The following is a 16,082-nucleotide window of genomic DNA, read 5'->3' on the forward strand; positions in this document are numbered from 1 at the left end:
CAGCACTCTGCTGTGATAGATATTTGCCCTTTTGGTGGGGAGTGGGAGAAGTGGGAGAAGTTTGCGCTGAACCTGTCAGCTAGGATGTTGGCAAAGTCTGTGGGTTCGGTGTATTTTTTGTCATTTTGGACTAATTCTGAGCATATCTGGGAATTCCCAGCCAGGTTCCTAACATAACTAAAGAAAGCCTTGTGATTATCCTTAGTGTCCTGTGCAATTTTTCTCTCGAAGCTGGCCTTAGATGATTTTATGAGTGCCCGTAGTTTTTTGCTAATACTGATCAGAGATGTCTTCCCATTTTGGGATTTTGTAGTAGCTTCCTCCTTCTATTGTATAGTTTGTTAATGGCTGGGGTCCACCAGACAGGACGTCTGCCTTTGGAGGATTGGGTCTTGGTTTTATTTGGGATTGCATGATCCATGCATTCCTGAAGGTGTTCATAGAATGCGTTTATAAAGGATTCTGCAGTCTGGGCCGTATTTTCCACAGGCCCGGGGGCTTTGAAGGATTCCAACTCGGTTTTGAGGAGTGTGAAATTTGCTTTAGAGATGTTTTTCACTGTGGTTTTCTGGGCAGGTGGTGAGGTCGGGATGTGAATATCCAGTGAGATTAGTTTATGGTCTGATCTTACCAGTGAGGGATACACTTCTGGTCTGGAGCATAGAGTCCCCATGTTGGTGATGATCAGGTCCAGTATGTTTTCCCCTCTTGTGGGAGTGGTAACAAGTTGTTCCATAGCATTTGAATTTATACATTCTAGGAACCTTTGGGCTAGGGTGTTGGAGCTAGAGTAATGCTCCCAGTCTATCTTTGGGTAGTTGAAGTCGCCCATATAATGGTGTTTGGAGAGACCTTCATATTTTCCAGTGTTCTCAGGAAGGCTGAGTGGGGTTCCTGGGTTTGGGAGGGTGGTCTGTAGCAGGCTATAAACTGTAAGGCAGTTTTACCCACTGTTAGTTGCACATGGGTAATCTCTGATGCTTTGTGCTGTGCCACCAACCTGGAGGTGTGGGTATCTTTGACGAATATTGATACTCCCCCTCCTTTTGTGGTTCGGTCCAAGTTTTGGGACCGAAAAGCATGGTATGAGGTATAACCTGGTAGTGCTGGGGTGCTCTAGGGAGCCTTAAACCAGGTTTCTGTTACTGCACAGATATCAATGTTCTCCATGCTAAGGAGAGTTTCGAGTGCATGCATCTTGAGGTTTAGACTTCTGGCGTTGAGTAGCATTACTCTTAGTTTCTTATCCCTTGTGATACCTATGGAGGTGGGTTTGTCTTTTGAGCCTTGCCTAAAAAAGGCACCATGGGGGTAGCAAGAGCCTTTGCCAATATCCAAAAGCCCAGGGGTGACAGGTGCAAGCCATCCCTAGTGAAGCATCGTGGCTTGTCGAGCATGTCATCCCAGGCTGACAGGCATTGATCCCCTTTGAATGACACCAATACTTAAGCCAAGTGTTGAAATTGATCATCTTGTCTTCATATTGTGGCATCAATCTTGGTGAGGGTAAGATGCTACTCAAGGTCAGGTCATACCGGCCTGGGCTACATGCTCAGAGAGCTCCTCTATGTCTCTTTTCATGTAATCCAGGGAGGTACATATCAGGTCATTCACACCAGCATGGACAATGACTGAGTCATATTTGTACTTGCCTTGGAGTGACCTGAGTGCTTGTGTTATGTGGCGGATCCTAGCGCCCGACAGGCAGCTCACCGTGACCTTCTCCTTGTTCAGCCTGGTGAGCGGGACGTCAGTGTGCCTGATGATAGAGTCACCTATTACAAGTGTATCAGGTGTGTTGTTTAGCCTTAAGAGCTGTGACTGTTCAGCACACTGGCTTTGTGAGCTATGTGTTGCATGTGTTTTGTTTTGGGGTAGCGGTTGCTTTGGTGTCTGCTTTGGAGGTCTCTGCTGCTTAGGCAGATTTTTATTTAGAGCCTCCGAGTATGTTTTTGTGTGTTTATGTGTTTGGTTTGCTGTTGTGGTAGGTCTATGTGAGACTGGAATATCCAGATACTGGATCCCCTTAGAATGACACCAGAAGCTTAGCCAATTGTTGAAGTCAATCATTTTGTCCTTGTACTGTGGTTTCATTCTGGGTGATGGCAGGATGCTACTCAAGGCTAGGGTCATACCTGCCTGGGCTACAAGATCCGAGAGCTCCTCCATGTCTCTTTTCATGTAGTCCAGGGAGGTACAGCTCAGGTCATTCACACCAATATGGACAATGACAGAGTCGTATTTGTACTTGTTGTGGAGTGACCTGAGTGTGTGCATTATGTGGTGGATCCTGGCACCCGACAGGCAGCTGACAGTAACTTTCTCCTTGTTTAGCCTGGTGAGTGGGACATCAGTGTGCCTGACTATAAAGTCACCTGTGCCTAGCGTGTTGGGTACGTTGTTTTGCCTTATGGGCTGAGGTTGAGTGGCACACTGATTTTGTGGACTAAGTACACAAGAATATACAGGATCCACCTATGAGGCCGATAGTGGCAGCACAAGGATCTAAAATTTCCCCACTTTCCAAATACTTGGATTTTAAACTGAAAAGGTTATGGCCCAAATCTACTCATATGCTGAAAGACTCATGGGAATTTTTAAGGCAGATTACTCCTGAACTTTGGAGTCCCAACCTCAAGTTCCTGACCATTGATATAGTGGATCTTTTTTCCGTTATTCCACACAACATCGGATTATCATGGTTAGAGGAAGCACTTGCATCCAATTCTTTATCTAACAACAATGACAACTTTGTCATTTTGCAGCTTATGGAATTGGTGCTGCACAACAATTTTATTTATTTTTCAGGGGAGTTTTACAAACAGACCTCCGGGGTGGCCATGGGAGCTAACTGCGCCCCGACATATGCGGACATAATTTTGTCCATTTGGGAAAACAAGTACGTGTTTAACAGCCCCTTTAGCAAATATTGGGTGGCATATTACAGGTTCCTAGACGATATTTGCATTTTCTGGACAGGAACTGACAGCCTCCTCATAGATTTCATGGAATATCTAACTGGTACTACCAATTTTCTTACATTCACATATCAAGTCAATACGGAAAGGGTGGAATATCTGGACGTTATGCTCAGTATCAATGGTGACCATCAATTTGAATCTTCAGTATACAGGAAGCCAACGTTCTCCAACAGTTACATACATTATGACAGTGCACACCCTGTATATCAAAAGAAAGGGATCACAAGGGTCAGTCAGTTCAGAATCTCCAGAATGACATCTAATGAAGAGAAGTTTTTGAAGGAGTGTGAAAACCTCAGTCTTTTATTCCAGGACAGGGGGTATCCCAGAGACATGATACACAACATTTACGAACAGGTTAAAAAAGAAAGAATAGGTAGGTTCAGACCAATTCTGGGATTAACACATGGGGAGGAAACACAGACTCCACAGACACCACAGTCGGAATACAACAAAGCCTTCATCACACAATATAGTGCCAATTCCAGCAAAATAAGAGATATAATCAGAAGAGAATGGGAAACCTTCACGGAGATTACTGATTTGGGTAATCTGCATGGTAGGGAAATGAAGGCAGTTTTCCATAAGGGCAACAGTATTAAGAACATACTAGAAAAGAGGCCCTTCCAACAATATTCCTTTAGATCCAGAAAGGGCACCTACAAATGTGGATCCTGCCTGCAGTGCTCATATATTGCACATTCAGAGGAAGTAATTTTGGTAGCTAAAAACATGACCATTAGAGCTAAAGGATTTTATAATTGCAACAGCCAAAGGGTTGTGTATTTGGCTAAGTGCACTCTATGCCCGGCATACTATGTGGGCAAAACGGAGCGGTCTTTAAAACGCAGAATATATGAGCACAATTACGATATACAAAAAGGGAACACCACAAATGCCTTGTTCAAACACACACACACATGTTCCAAAGCAAAATTTTTGTTTTTTGTTCTGGATAGTGTCCAGTTGGACCCCAGGGGTGGACCATGGCAAACCATTTTAGAACAGAGGGAAACACACTGGCAAATCCACCTGGAGGCAAATAAGGAACCTGGACTCAATGACTATATATCCATCAAACCCATACTAAAACTGAAAGCTATTTCAATTTAGGTCGTGAGGCTACATGGAATATTTTAGTTTTGAAAAAACAAAAAATCCCCTTGAATAATGTATTTTAGAAATTTACACATTATTTATTTTAAATTATATTATATAAACTGTTTTTATGTAAGGCTTTATATTGGTAAAGAAAACTCAGTAGGTTTCTTTAAGTTTTAATTACTGCATTAACAAGGTAATGGATGTTTGTATTTAAGGAGATGAACTTGTTGATTCATTTGTCTGATGAAGTTACTGGAGTAACGAAAACGAGCACCAAGGTGTTTTACTTGCGTTTACAATAAACCTGTGTTTTATGAAACTCTGTGTCTTCTGGATTCCACTACATCTATTGGATTATTACTGGATATTTATTGGCTTTTCTTCTCCCTCCGGTGTTGGTTTGTGTACTGGGACATCAGTGTGCCTGACTATAAAGTCACCTGTGCCTAGCGTGTTGGGTACGTTGTTTTGCCTTATGGGCTGAGGTTGAGTGGCACACTGATTTTGTGGACTATGTGTCATTTGGCTAGTGTTGGGGGTGGTGGTTGTCTGAGTTTCAGCTTGGGAGGTCTTTGTTGCTTGAGCAGATTTTTATTGAGAGCCTCCATGTTGAGCAGATTTTTATTGAGAGCCTCCATGAATGTGTGTGTGTGCTTTGTGTTTCTATGTGTGGGTTTTGGTAGTGTGGGTTTTGAAGGACTATGTGTTGAGTGTGGTGTGGTGCAGGTGTTAACCTTCTCCTCTTGACTGTCTAGTCCAGTCTTGGCTGAAGAGAGTGCGGCTTCCAGTTTGGCTATATAAGTGCATCTCTCACAGGTTGTAGTGTTGGGTGGTAGGAGGAGAGGATTGTTAGTGTACATGAGGCAATTGCTACATTGCCCCAAGATGCCCAGATTCATCAGGTGGACAGGAGGAAACACCGGGAGCTGACTCATGGACATGCCTGGATAAGTGCTTATTAATTTAAGTACTAAGATCTGTTTTCCTCTTGACAAGTGAGGAAAGTCGAGTGCTGTAATAATTTGTAGTTTATTTAGTGCTTATGAGTTCTGAACAAGTGCTGAGCACAAGGAAACAGTTTTGAGTGCCAAAACTAAAAAGAACTGGCTGGTTCTAGCTAAACTAACTAGTTTTAGCACCAATCCCAAGAAGAGAAGCAGGCCACAGCCTGTTTGGTGATCCACAGTCTTGTCCCAGATGATGCAAGGGTCTGCAGGCTTGTAGCCTTTTTCTGGTAGATGCCTCGAATATCAACCAGACCAATCAGGTATGTTAAGCACAGACACTCACTCCTCAACCAGAAAGAGTCAGGAATCAATACACTTTGCTCCTACTCTCACCAGGATCGGAATATAAGCACATATTCTCAGCTGTCACCTATAAAGCAGTTATTAAGCTTTCTGGTGATCAGCAGTTTCCAGGAAATAATGTAATTGCACTCCTCTTCTCACCAGGAGAAAACAGAAGCACTAATCCCAAGACTACTGAGAGGCAGAATGTGGGCTCTACAATAACTGGTGTTCTTGCAATAGATGCTTAAAGGTAAGATGAAAAAAATGGTTTATCCTAAACACTGCAGTGTGCACTAGAGGAGTTAGATGTGAAAGTAGGTAACTTAAGTTTTACCTGTCTAAAAGTTAAGTTTTAGCGGAGACTCACTATTTTTAAAACAGCAAGATAGATTGAAAGGGGGTGGTCACTTTCTTATTTTGGTACTATGGAATACAGTAGGATGGCCAATAAATTTAAATAGTTGAAGGGGAGTGATTTCACAAAATGATAATGTTGTGCTTACTCACAGTAGCCAGTTAAAGCAGAGAGGAAATGAGATATATGGTCAAATTAGCATAAGAGGCAGGCAACTATAAAGACAGTGGTGTTATAACCAAGTGGGAGGGTGGGAAAATTTCTCTCTGACTCACAAGAGACAGAGCTGTGGTCTCTCTTCAAGTTTTAGTATGCAGTTAAAAGCAGAATACAAGTAAAACACAGTATAAAGAAAGCAAATCACAGTATACAAAATAGAAAAAGGCAATAAAGTAATACAAAACACAACAAATAAAAAGCAAACTAACCTTTCCCTCACAGCAAACTGTAGCAGAATCTGGGTGAGCCTTTCCAGTAAAGCTCTGAAGTGCTTTCTTTTACCCTTTAAATGGAAGGTTTAGTTCCTAGCTCCACCCCCTCAATTCACATATGATTAACCTTAGCTGACCTGTTGTAACTTATGTGTGAATCCTTAATTGACCTCTTCTAATTTCTGTCTGACTCACAAGAGACAGAGCTGTGGTCTCTTTTCAAGTTTTAGCCCACACTGTCATGCAGCAGGAGTTCCTTTGCATCCCTGAAAAAAACCCACATTCATACATGAAAATCAGTACCTGAATATTAAAAAAAAACATAAAACAGGAACAATAACAGTAGTGGTTAGTTGTATCAACAAAGAACACCAGCAGTATAGCAGACCCATCTAGCTTGGCTCTCTTCCTCCCAAATGGTGCAGCCCAGAAGGATATTTATATTACAGGGGATTAGGAAACACTTCACAGAATCATTTTAGAAACAGGGGAGTTATTCACCAAGATGTATACCTAGGAGTTAACACCTGAGCACTACAAGTAACCAATTCCTAAAGAACATTAATGTGCAGGTACAAGATAACCTCCCGGCTCCATTTTTGGGCTACACTCTCTCCCACTCTCCTGCTACTTTAAGATTCCCCCTCCACAGCTACACAGATTTTGGGACAACCAAATAATTACTTATTGCTGTGAACTCCTTAATTCATTTGGTACAAAGATGTGCAGCTTCAGAGTGGGCATATTCAAGCAGTATGCTTGTGGGTGCACAACCCTTACACGTGGAGCAGGAAGACTGGCAAGGTTCATTGCTATATTTAACTTGTTTTTATGTTCAGGTTATTATTTCACATTATTTTGTGATTTCATTTTTCAGCAGCTTGTTCAGTGACATGCAATTCAGGATTACAAAATAGCTTTTACAACTATATAGCAGACCTTGATTACTTTGGGCATGATGTTTTTATAGGATAGAAGAATACATTCCTCTACCCTTTTTTAGGTTCTCGAAATCTTTTGGGTTTCTAATACTATGATGGGAATGGACCCCATTCCTAAGAAAAAGTATGGTTAAAGTTCATGAAATTAGTATTGTTTCAATCTTTGATGTTAGCCAGAAGTGCTCTTTGCAGCACCCGCAGTGTATCCAGTAATGACTCCTGCAATTCGTACGAAGTTACATGTAGTGGTAACATACTAAATATGACTGTATATACTTTTTTATAAGAACCATTACTCCTACTACTATTGGAACTATCTAGGTATCTTTCTTCTACATTGCTCTCGTTTCTGTCTGCAAATCCCAATATTTTATGACTTTGTGTCTCTCTGTATGCAAGACACTGTAGTCACCGAGTACGGTGATTTCAATGATCAATGCTACTTTTGTCTTCTTTTCTTGGACCACTGTATCTGGTTTTCTAGCATCTATCTTTTGAACTGTTGGTAGTGGATGATCCCATTTGATGTAGACTTCATCATTTTCTATGAGGCTTTGTGGCTCATGTTTCTAATGTTTTTCAGCCACTTCAATACCATAATGTTTGCACAATCCCCAGTGCAACAGTCTTGCCACAATATTATACCTTTCAGTAAATAGTCCTTCTGCTATTAGTATGTGTAACTAGCAATGAGGTGTGCAACTGTTTCCAGTTCTGTTTTACAAAACCTACATTTGTCTGTTTCTCCCACATGTTCAATGGGCTTCATAAACCAATGTGTACGTAGCCCAATATCTTGTTCTGCCAATATTAACCTTTCATCTCTTGGTTTGAATTCTCCTCTCCTTAACCATTTCTGCATTCATTCCTGATCAATATGAGGTTCTTCCAGAAGTTTTCTGTACATGCAACTATATTTATGCACTTTCCACATTTCTTGCCTTCTCATCTGGTCCTTCACCTTACATTCTTTCTTTTGTTTTTTGGCACATTCAGTTGCTGCCTGACTTTTATCTACTTGTGGTTTGATTTCCAATCCTGCTTGATGCCGATATGCTTCTGCTAGCCTAAGCAGGGAAGTCATCTTAGATTTATTCTCCTCATGTTTCAAAACTTTCACCACATTTGGGTCTTGTGATGTCAGCAGAAATGTGTGGAGTCCCACAATTGCAGATCTGTACATGTAATCAGTTTCAAGGAGGCCCATCCCTCCTTCAGAACAGGGAATATATAATCTTGGTATGTACTGATTTTTATAAATCATTTGGTGAGCATGAAGCATCCTTCTTGTTTTCCTATCTAATCTATCTAATACATTTTTGGGCCAGTCAATCACTCCAAAACTGTAAAACTGTGTCCAGGATGAATAATTTATTTTTGTGGAAACAAATGGATGCCACACTCCCTTAAGGAGCTACTATAATATCTTACAAGTGGATAGGCATATTCTACTCCTATTCCTCCTACTATACCAGCTTTGGAGGGTGTTTTTGATTCTGCCTGCAATAATCTTGATAGTCAATCTTCAGTCCCTAAAAAGACAGATTTTTATACAATTCCTCAGTCTAACAAGTATTTGTTTTCTCACCCCAGGTCTGACCCAGCAGCAATTTCTATTTCTTCTCCAGCCACTAACAAAGTTCTGGTCAATGCTAAACCTTCGACTTCAGACAAAGGTGGTAAAGCCTTTGACATATTTGGAAAGATAATTTTCTGTTCTTCAACTTTAGCATTTATTAATTTATTTGCATTTATTTACTGGGAGGTCTACTCAGCTAGGGTGAACCCGTTTCAGTAGAGGCCCGGGGAGAGCTCCAAAAACAAACATGATAAAGCTACAGAATCAAAATACAGAAATCAAGCAGCAATGGTACAGAACACTACATTGCAGAATAGCTGATACAATAAAATAGATAATACTAGTTATGCAGATGTTAGGTTTTAAGCATGCAAGCCAAACAAGAATACAGTTGATGACATGGGATAGTAGTGAATGTGTGACAGTACAGTATTTGCAGTTTTGCAGAAGAGAGGAAAAGATGGAGAGTAGCAGATTAAAGATTCTAAGAGTAAGGTATAGCCTTAGAGCTATTGCTATATGAGCATCAAGACTGAATAGAAGATATGGTAGGTAACTGACATAGTAGATTATGTGTGGCTGGGTGGCACATGTTGGACTTAGTAAGTTGGAAGCACTGAATGAATATATGAGGAGTCTGAGCCATAAGTGAGGTGGGGAGGAAAAGTAGGAAGGCTAGGAATATTTTTTTTTATAGTCAGTGCTGGTACATGTACATAGCCAATGGCTGAACAGGTGTTGTTTCAGCGAAGACTTAAACCATTTAAGGTTGCTAGTGGACCTACTTGAAGGAGGGAGGGCATTCCATAATTTTGCTATAGCATATGGGTAATGCATTTGACTGGCAGAAAGGTTAGGTTTTGCTACATTATGGATCATCTGATTAACTGATTGCAGAGGTCTATTTGGCTGATACACGGTGAACGGAGAGAGAGGGCAGGACAACTCGAAGGCTTATAGATTAGCTTATGAACTGTGTTTAGTTGCAGGTATGTTAGATGTTGGGGAAGTTCTAGCCAGTTGAGTGATACGCAGTGGTGGGAGGAGTGTTTGGCGCTGGTTACAAATTTTGCAATTTTATTGTAGCATGAGTCTAGTTTGGATTTAAGAGAGGACTGTATATTATTAGGGAGAGGTGCACCATAGGGCAAGGATGGAAGTAGAAAGGAAGAGGCAAGGGATAGTCTTGCTGCATAGGTGAGGAAGTGTTTCTGCCTGTACAGGATGTCTAGTTTCTGACTGTTTTTTCTTTTTTTTTTATGTGTGTGTTAATATGCTGGTCAGGGTGGCCATGGTGGTGCAGTGGTTAGCAGTGCCACCTCACAGCAAGAGGTTCTCCAGTCCGCTCTTTTGCTTTGGTGCCTTCTGTGTGGAGTCTGCATGTTCTCCCTGTGGTCGCGTGGGTTTCCTCCGGGTGGTACGGTTTTGTCCCACATCCCAAAGACATGCTGTAGGTAGATCGGACATTCTAAATTGACCCTAGGTGTGAGTGCATGCATGTGTGTGCCTTCTGTGGAAGGTTGGGTGCCAGGTTGGCAACTCAACACTGTAAAACTCCACTGCCAATCATGAGCAGACAGGTGATCCACTGTGGCGGCCCCTAACTGGGAAAAACCAAAAGAAGAAGAAGTTTATATGCTGGTCAAAAGTTAGGTGTTCATTTATAATGATGCCTATAAGTTTGGTATATGGGACTACTTCAAGGCAAATGTTGAGTGAGCATGCAGAATCCTGAATTATCAGGCTCATATGTTGAAGTACATTTTGACTGGTAAAGACAGTTTGAGGAGGTTTTCTGCCACATTATCCTCAGAAAGTATTTTTTTTTCTGAGTATTAATATTGCTACTCTTTCTCACATGTCTAAACATTCTTTAAAGAAAGTGTATGATTGTGCTGTGTCCAGGACTACAGCTACTGCTACTGTGATGGGATATTTTGCCTGGATAGATAATCAGAAGTTTTCTGAAGAATTAAAATCTGATATTTAGAATCCCCTTTGGATAAGGTGGTTTTGTTTGGCACCCTTCTACTACTTAGATACTCAAACAGTTTTATGAAAGAGGCAAATTGATCCAGGGAGTTTCTAAGATTTTTCATTCCCCTTTTTCTTGATTTTCCAAACCACCTGGTTCTTTTTTTTTTAAGTAAAACAAGCAATTTCTGTAAGCTTCCAGACCAATCAGAGATCTAAAATGAAATGGCAAGACAGTCCAACAAAGAACAGGGATCCTATCAGAAAAGAGGAAGGTCCTCTATCTCAGAATGATTATGTCTGTATGATTCAGTTTTTATACATTTCGGCACCTTGTTCCTGAGGACGTACAACAGGTAGTAAAGAAGGCAAGTAAACCTGCTACTAATAAATCTTATGTAAGTAACTGGAGGAGATTTTTTAGTTGGTGCCACACTAATAATCAGTGCCCAGTCAAAGATTATGTGCACTGGTGCTCCAATATTTTGTTTTAAAAGTTTTGTCAGGATCAACTCTTTCTGCTGGCATGACTGTATCTTTACTAATATAGGTCTTGGCTGTTTTCTTATGACCAGGTTTGGAGCATAAACTTGACATGTCTTTTCAATTAACAAACCCTGCTGTGGAATACCAGTCCAGTTGCTTAGTTTATTTTTTATAAAATGAATAAAGTCTGTTTCTTCCAATTTCTATGGTATGGCAGAAAATCTTAGGTTTTCTCTGCATGTTCTGCTCTCTAAGTCTGATTTTTTTTAAAACAACTCTTCCTGAAATGTTTCATATTCAGACAGCTTTTTTCTTCATTTTGACCTCTTAGTTTTCCAGTTTTATCAGTTGATCTGAATAGCTGGTTAAAGCTTCTTCTATTTTTCCCAGCCTTTTATTATTTGAGTTGATATACTCATTCAGTGTATCATTTATAAGTATATTTGATTTATTTTTCCTCTAAATTGCAGGAACCAAAGATTAAACTGCTTTTTGATGAACAGCTGCTTGAGTTTTCCAAGTCAGTGTGTTTTCTTTTTGCCTTTTCTAGCTGAATTTCTTTCAGGTTGTGTAAGTTGCTTCTTTGGTGGCATCCAGGCAGTGTATTTACTAGGCTAGTGAATAACTGATTTTTTCCAAAGCTGTCAAAATTACTCTTATCTCTCAGTTTCCTTTGTCACAGTGGGAGAGCTGAAATTAAGCTGTTGATCAGTGTGCAGCCATCTTGGAAGTCCTGCCGTGAATGCATTTTTGATCCTTTTTTTTTTTTTTTTTTGATCCAGTGAAAGCTTGAATAAAAACCATTACTAAGGAAATATATTCAGTGTTATGTTTTTATTTGAAAGAAGAAATATTCTGGGTTCAAGACAATATTCAAAGCTGGCAAAACAGTAATTCCCAAATAAACTGATTTAAACTCAGATGGAATCTAGTAGAAGTAGTTTTCATATTGTGATTTGACTATTATGGAATAATCTCTATTTAAGAATTAGAGATATGACTACCTTGCAGTCATTAATTGCTATGTTGGATGAATAGGTGATCCATCCTTATAGATTGCCAGCTCTTAAAATGCCTCAGTTGGGACTCTGAGTTTGTTATCCACACAGTTAGTATTAAAATATTTGTGAAGATACAAAAATATGGGTAGAGTGTCTCTTTACCCCCTGCCAAAAATGAAGTCACATTCTGTGTACCCTCTAATGTTAGACTGGAATAAATACAACATCCTAGCAGATAGGTTCAGTGCTAACTTTACCCCCCTCTCACCCCCTAGAGGGCCCATCTCTATACCGGAAGAATGCAAAGTTCCTATAATCACGGCTGCACAAGTAAAAAACACACTCTCCAAAGCCAAGAACACAGCATCCATGGGACCTGACAATATCCCAGGCTGCGTTCTACATGAACTACAGAATGAACTGGCACCCTACCTAAGTACCATGTTCAATCATAGCCTCACCTCAGGCTTTGTACCCACTGAATGGTGCACCGCAATGGTTATCCTACTCCACAAAGGGGGAACCACGACGGACCCCGGGAACTACCTCCCCATTAGCCTGACGAGCCTGGTCTGCAAGGCCATGGAACGTATCATCGTGGAACTCATAAACAAAGACATTGGTAATCTCCAAACTCTGGACGCTACCCAGTTTGGATTTGTAAAAGGCAGATCATGTCTCCTAAACCTGATTGACTTCTTTGAAGCAGTCACCAAAGCCATAGATGAGGGTAAAATGGTTCACACAGCTTATCTAGATCTCGCCAAGGCTTTTGACACCATCCCCCACTCTGGAATTATAGATAAGCTCACTAAACTAGGTATAAATCCCTATGTCACAAGATGGGTTGCCAACTGGCTCATGGACAGAACCCACACTGTGAAAGTAGCGGATTCCAAATCCGACATTAGACCAATGACAAGTGGAGTACCACAGGGTTCAGTCCTGAGTCCTCTCCTGTTTGGTATCTACTTCTCTGAAGTGCAGGCCAACACAGAAGGTCTTTGGCTAACAAAGTTTGCAGATGACTGCAAACTAGGAGCCATAATAGAAACTCCTAACGATGTGGACAAACTACAAAAGGGCCTCACTGAGACAGATACCTGGTGTCAAAGCCATGGCCTGAAGCTCAATGCCAAAAAGTGTATTGTCATCCCCTTTGGTAAAAACTCTGTACCCATGAACTACCACATAGCTGGTAGTCTACTTAATGCCAAAATGTGATGAGACCTTGGGACACAGGTGGACAGTAGTCTCTCCTTTGATAATCACATTGCCACAGTGGTCAGGAAATCCTTCTATGTGGCTCATCTTATCACAAAAGGATTCTCATCCAGAACAAAAGAGGTCATTGTTCCCCTCTACTCATCACTCATTAGACCCATTATAGAGTACAACGCCCCTTTTGGTATGTACCTCACAAGACAGCTACAACAACTGGAAAGACCACAGAAATACCTCACAAAGAGGATTACTGGCCTCAAACAGATGCCGTATGCAGACTATCTAAAAAAACTACAGCTTTACGCCATTGCATTATATCGCCTACTCAGGGGCGATATCTGCCTAACATGCAAAGTTATGTCAAACCCAGAGCTGTTGGACATGCTCCACTTAAAGAAATCCCAATCCCTCCAAGCTACACGCTCTAGGGACCTAAACCTTGTCACCACAATAAACAGAACATGTTGGAGGGATAGATTCCTGTCCCAGAGACTTCCCATACTCTGGAACAGACTACCTATCTATGTCAAACAGAGCTCCTCATTAGCACTCTTCAAGAAAAATCTTGATGATTGGATGGGAAATAGGAAATTCACCCTGGGGGATCACTTCTGTGGCTCTGCTCGACAGGGGCACAGGAAAATAATTTTCTTGGGTGGCGAAAGCCAGGGTACATTTTTTGGCTAGGCTTGTATGGGCCCTAGGGCCACTAGCCTAGTACTTACCTATGAACCACTTCAAACATTTTCTAAAGCACAACCCTGCAATTTCCTGATTTTTTCCTTCTTATAGATACCCCCTCCCTTGTTAAATTTCCAGTTAAAATATTATCACCCCAACACACATTTACCTTAATGAAAATAACATGGCAATTTTTAAAACAGTAACACATATAATATTTTAGATGGGGGTCATAGTCAACTCACAGCTGAAGAGTGCTTATTTTTTGGGGAGGGGGGTGGGCACTAATCTCCGCCCCCCATCCCCCATGACATCCGTCCTTGTAGGTGAATCAGAAAAAAAAACCTGAAGCTAACATAATGATAAACTGTAAATGCATTTATGAGGACTGTCGATGTATTGCATGTTGCGGCAGTCGGCATCTTCTTCGCTCTTAAGTTTCGGTTTCATTTCTGGAAGGAACTGAGTGGGAATTACTTTGTAAACAGTTGGGGAATCTTGAGCGAGAAGACATTAGTTCCAGTCAGATCACACTTTGCCGTCTGATTTACAAAATGACAGCTAGCCCTCTGTCTAAGTATGTTTTGAAAGTACTATGCACGAACCATGGCTCTTTGGACTATAGCGATCTGTGTCAGAAAATAAGGGACCAGTTTAGGTTACCAGATGACCGGGTGATAGGGCTGCCTAATGATGGTCGATTCATGGTGATTGAGGGAAAAGTGGCTTCCTCGTACGACAATCCTTTACCTAAAAACAGCAGAAGAGTGTTAGCTGTAACTACTCTCCGCCTTTGTAAACGTTTTTATTCTAAAGATGGCTGCCTGGATACACGGTGTCATAATTTACATTTATGTCGGTTTTTCGTTTACGGGATTTGTAAGTTTGACAAGGGAAGGTAAGATCTAAAGCTGTAGCTCTTACAACATACGAGTTTTCCTCATAGTTTAGTACTAGGTTAACTGCCCTTGTGGGATATTTTCAAGCCTAGCCAGCTATCCTGTTTGAGAATCAAATCCTAACCTTGTGTCTATAAGGTAAAGAACGTAAACGTTATACCCGCTTTCTGGACATTCTGTGATATATATATATATATATATATATATATATATATATATATAACGCTAATAAATTCAGTAAATTAATCAAACGGGAATGTTTAGTATCGTAGTTACAAAAACAGCTGTTGCCGTACACGATCCGCTGTATTTTAAGAGCCTAATGTCCCGGAATTACTCCATAGAGTAACATAGAAAAGGAAAGCGGATGAAAAATACTACATGCGCAGTTTTGCCTTCTCGTTGTAGTGTATATACACTGTTGCAACAGTATGTGCTTACCCTCCACCTTTGATCTTCTTCCCTGCTTCAGACAACTTATTTTAGAAATGCATTCCCTGCACTGGTTTACAACCATACCACAGCCTACCACACTGTACACTATATTCAAAAGCGACAATTGTATAAAAAAAAAAAAACATCCAATATTTGATGTATTTATCTATTCAAAACATTGAGGGTTTCATCAGTTGGCAGTTCTGTTACTATCTTCAGAAAAAAGTACAAGTTCCAGGGATCTTATTAATCAACAGTTACCTTTAAGTTACAGCAGAGTGAAAGGGTTAAAGCAAGGTATTTCCAGTGTGGAGACTGGATGGAATAGCACTTTTTGACATGTTGAAAGGCATGTTCAACAAAGGTAGGGGAACATTCAAGACAACATTTTTACGAAATCTTTGGCAATGGATGGATGCCACTGCAGGGATGTCCTTCGTGGTTCACTGTTGCAGTCATGACTGTAGGGTTCTTCCTGCCAGCAGCATCTCCCGATCGGCCAGAGTCCCAAAGTCTGGATCAGGCATCAGCTGAGGTCGCTTTTATCCTGACGTCAATGCGCCAGAAGGTATAAAGACCTCAGCTGATGCCATTTCCCCAGTCTTTCTTGCCCCACGGTGCCCTTTGCAGTTCACTGATGCTGGTTGGCCAGTTCCTGTTTGTTTTTGGATTTAATCCCAGGATTTTCGTTTTATAAGA

General features: G+C 40.9%; 1 protein-coding gene across 1 annotated transcript in view; it reads left to right on the plus strand.

The window, feature by feature from the left end:
• The first annotated feature begins 14,410 nt into the window (after positions 1-14,410).
• Positions 14,411-16,082, plus strand: part of LOC122815565 (protein mono-ADP-ribosyltransferase PARP12-like) — an 882,722-nt gene continuing 881,050 nt past the window's right edge. Inside the window, exon 1 of the mRNA XM_044088162.1 lies at positions 14,411-14,947. Within this exon, the coding sequence (XP_043944097.1) occupies positions 14,604-14,947 (344 nt within the window). The 5' untranslated portion in view covers positions 14,411-14,603. The remainder of the gene's footprint in view (positions 14,948-16,082) is intronic.

This window comes from Protopterus annectens, chromosome 11.part0 (assembly GCF_019279795.1).
Source record: "Protopterus annectens isolate FY-2018-M chromosome 11.part0, PAN1.0, whole genome shotgun sequence".
NCBI lineage: Eukaryota > Metazoa > Chordata > Ceratodontiformes > Protopteridae > Protopterus > Protopterus annectens.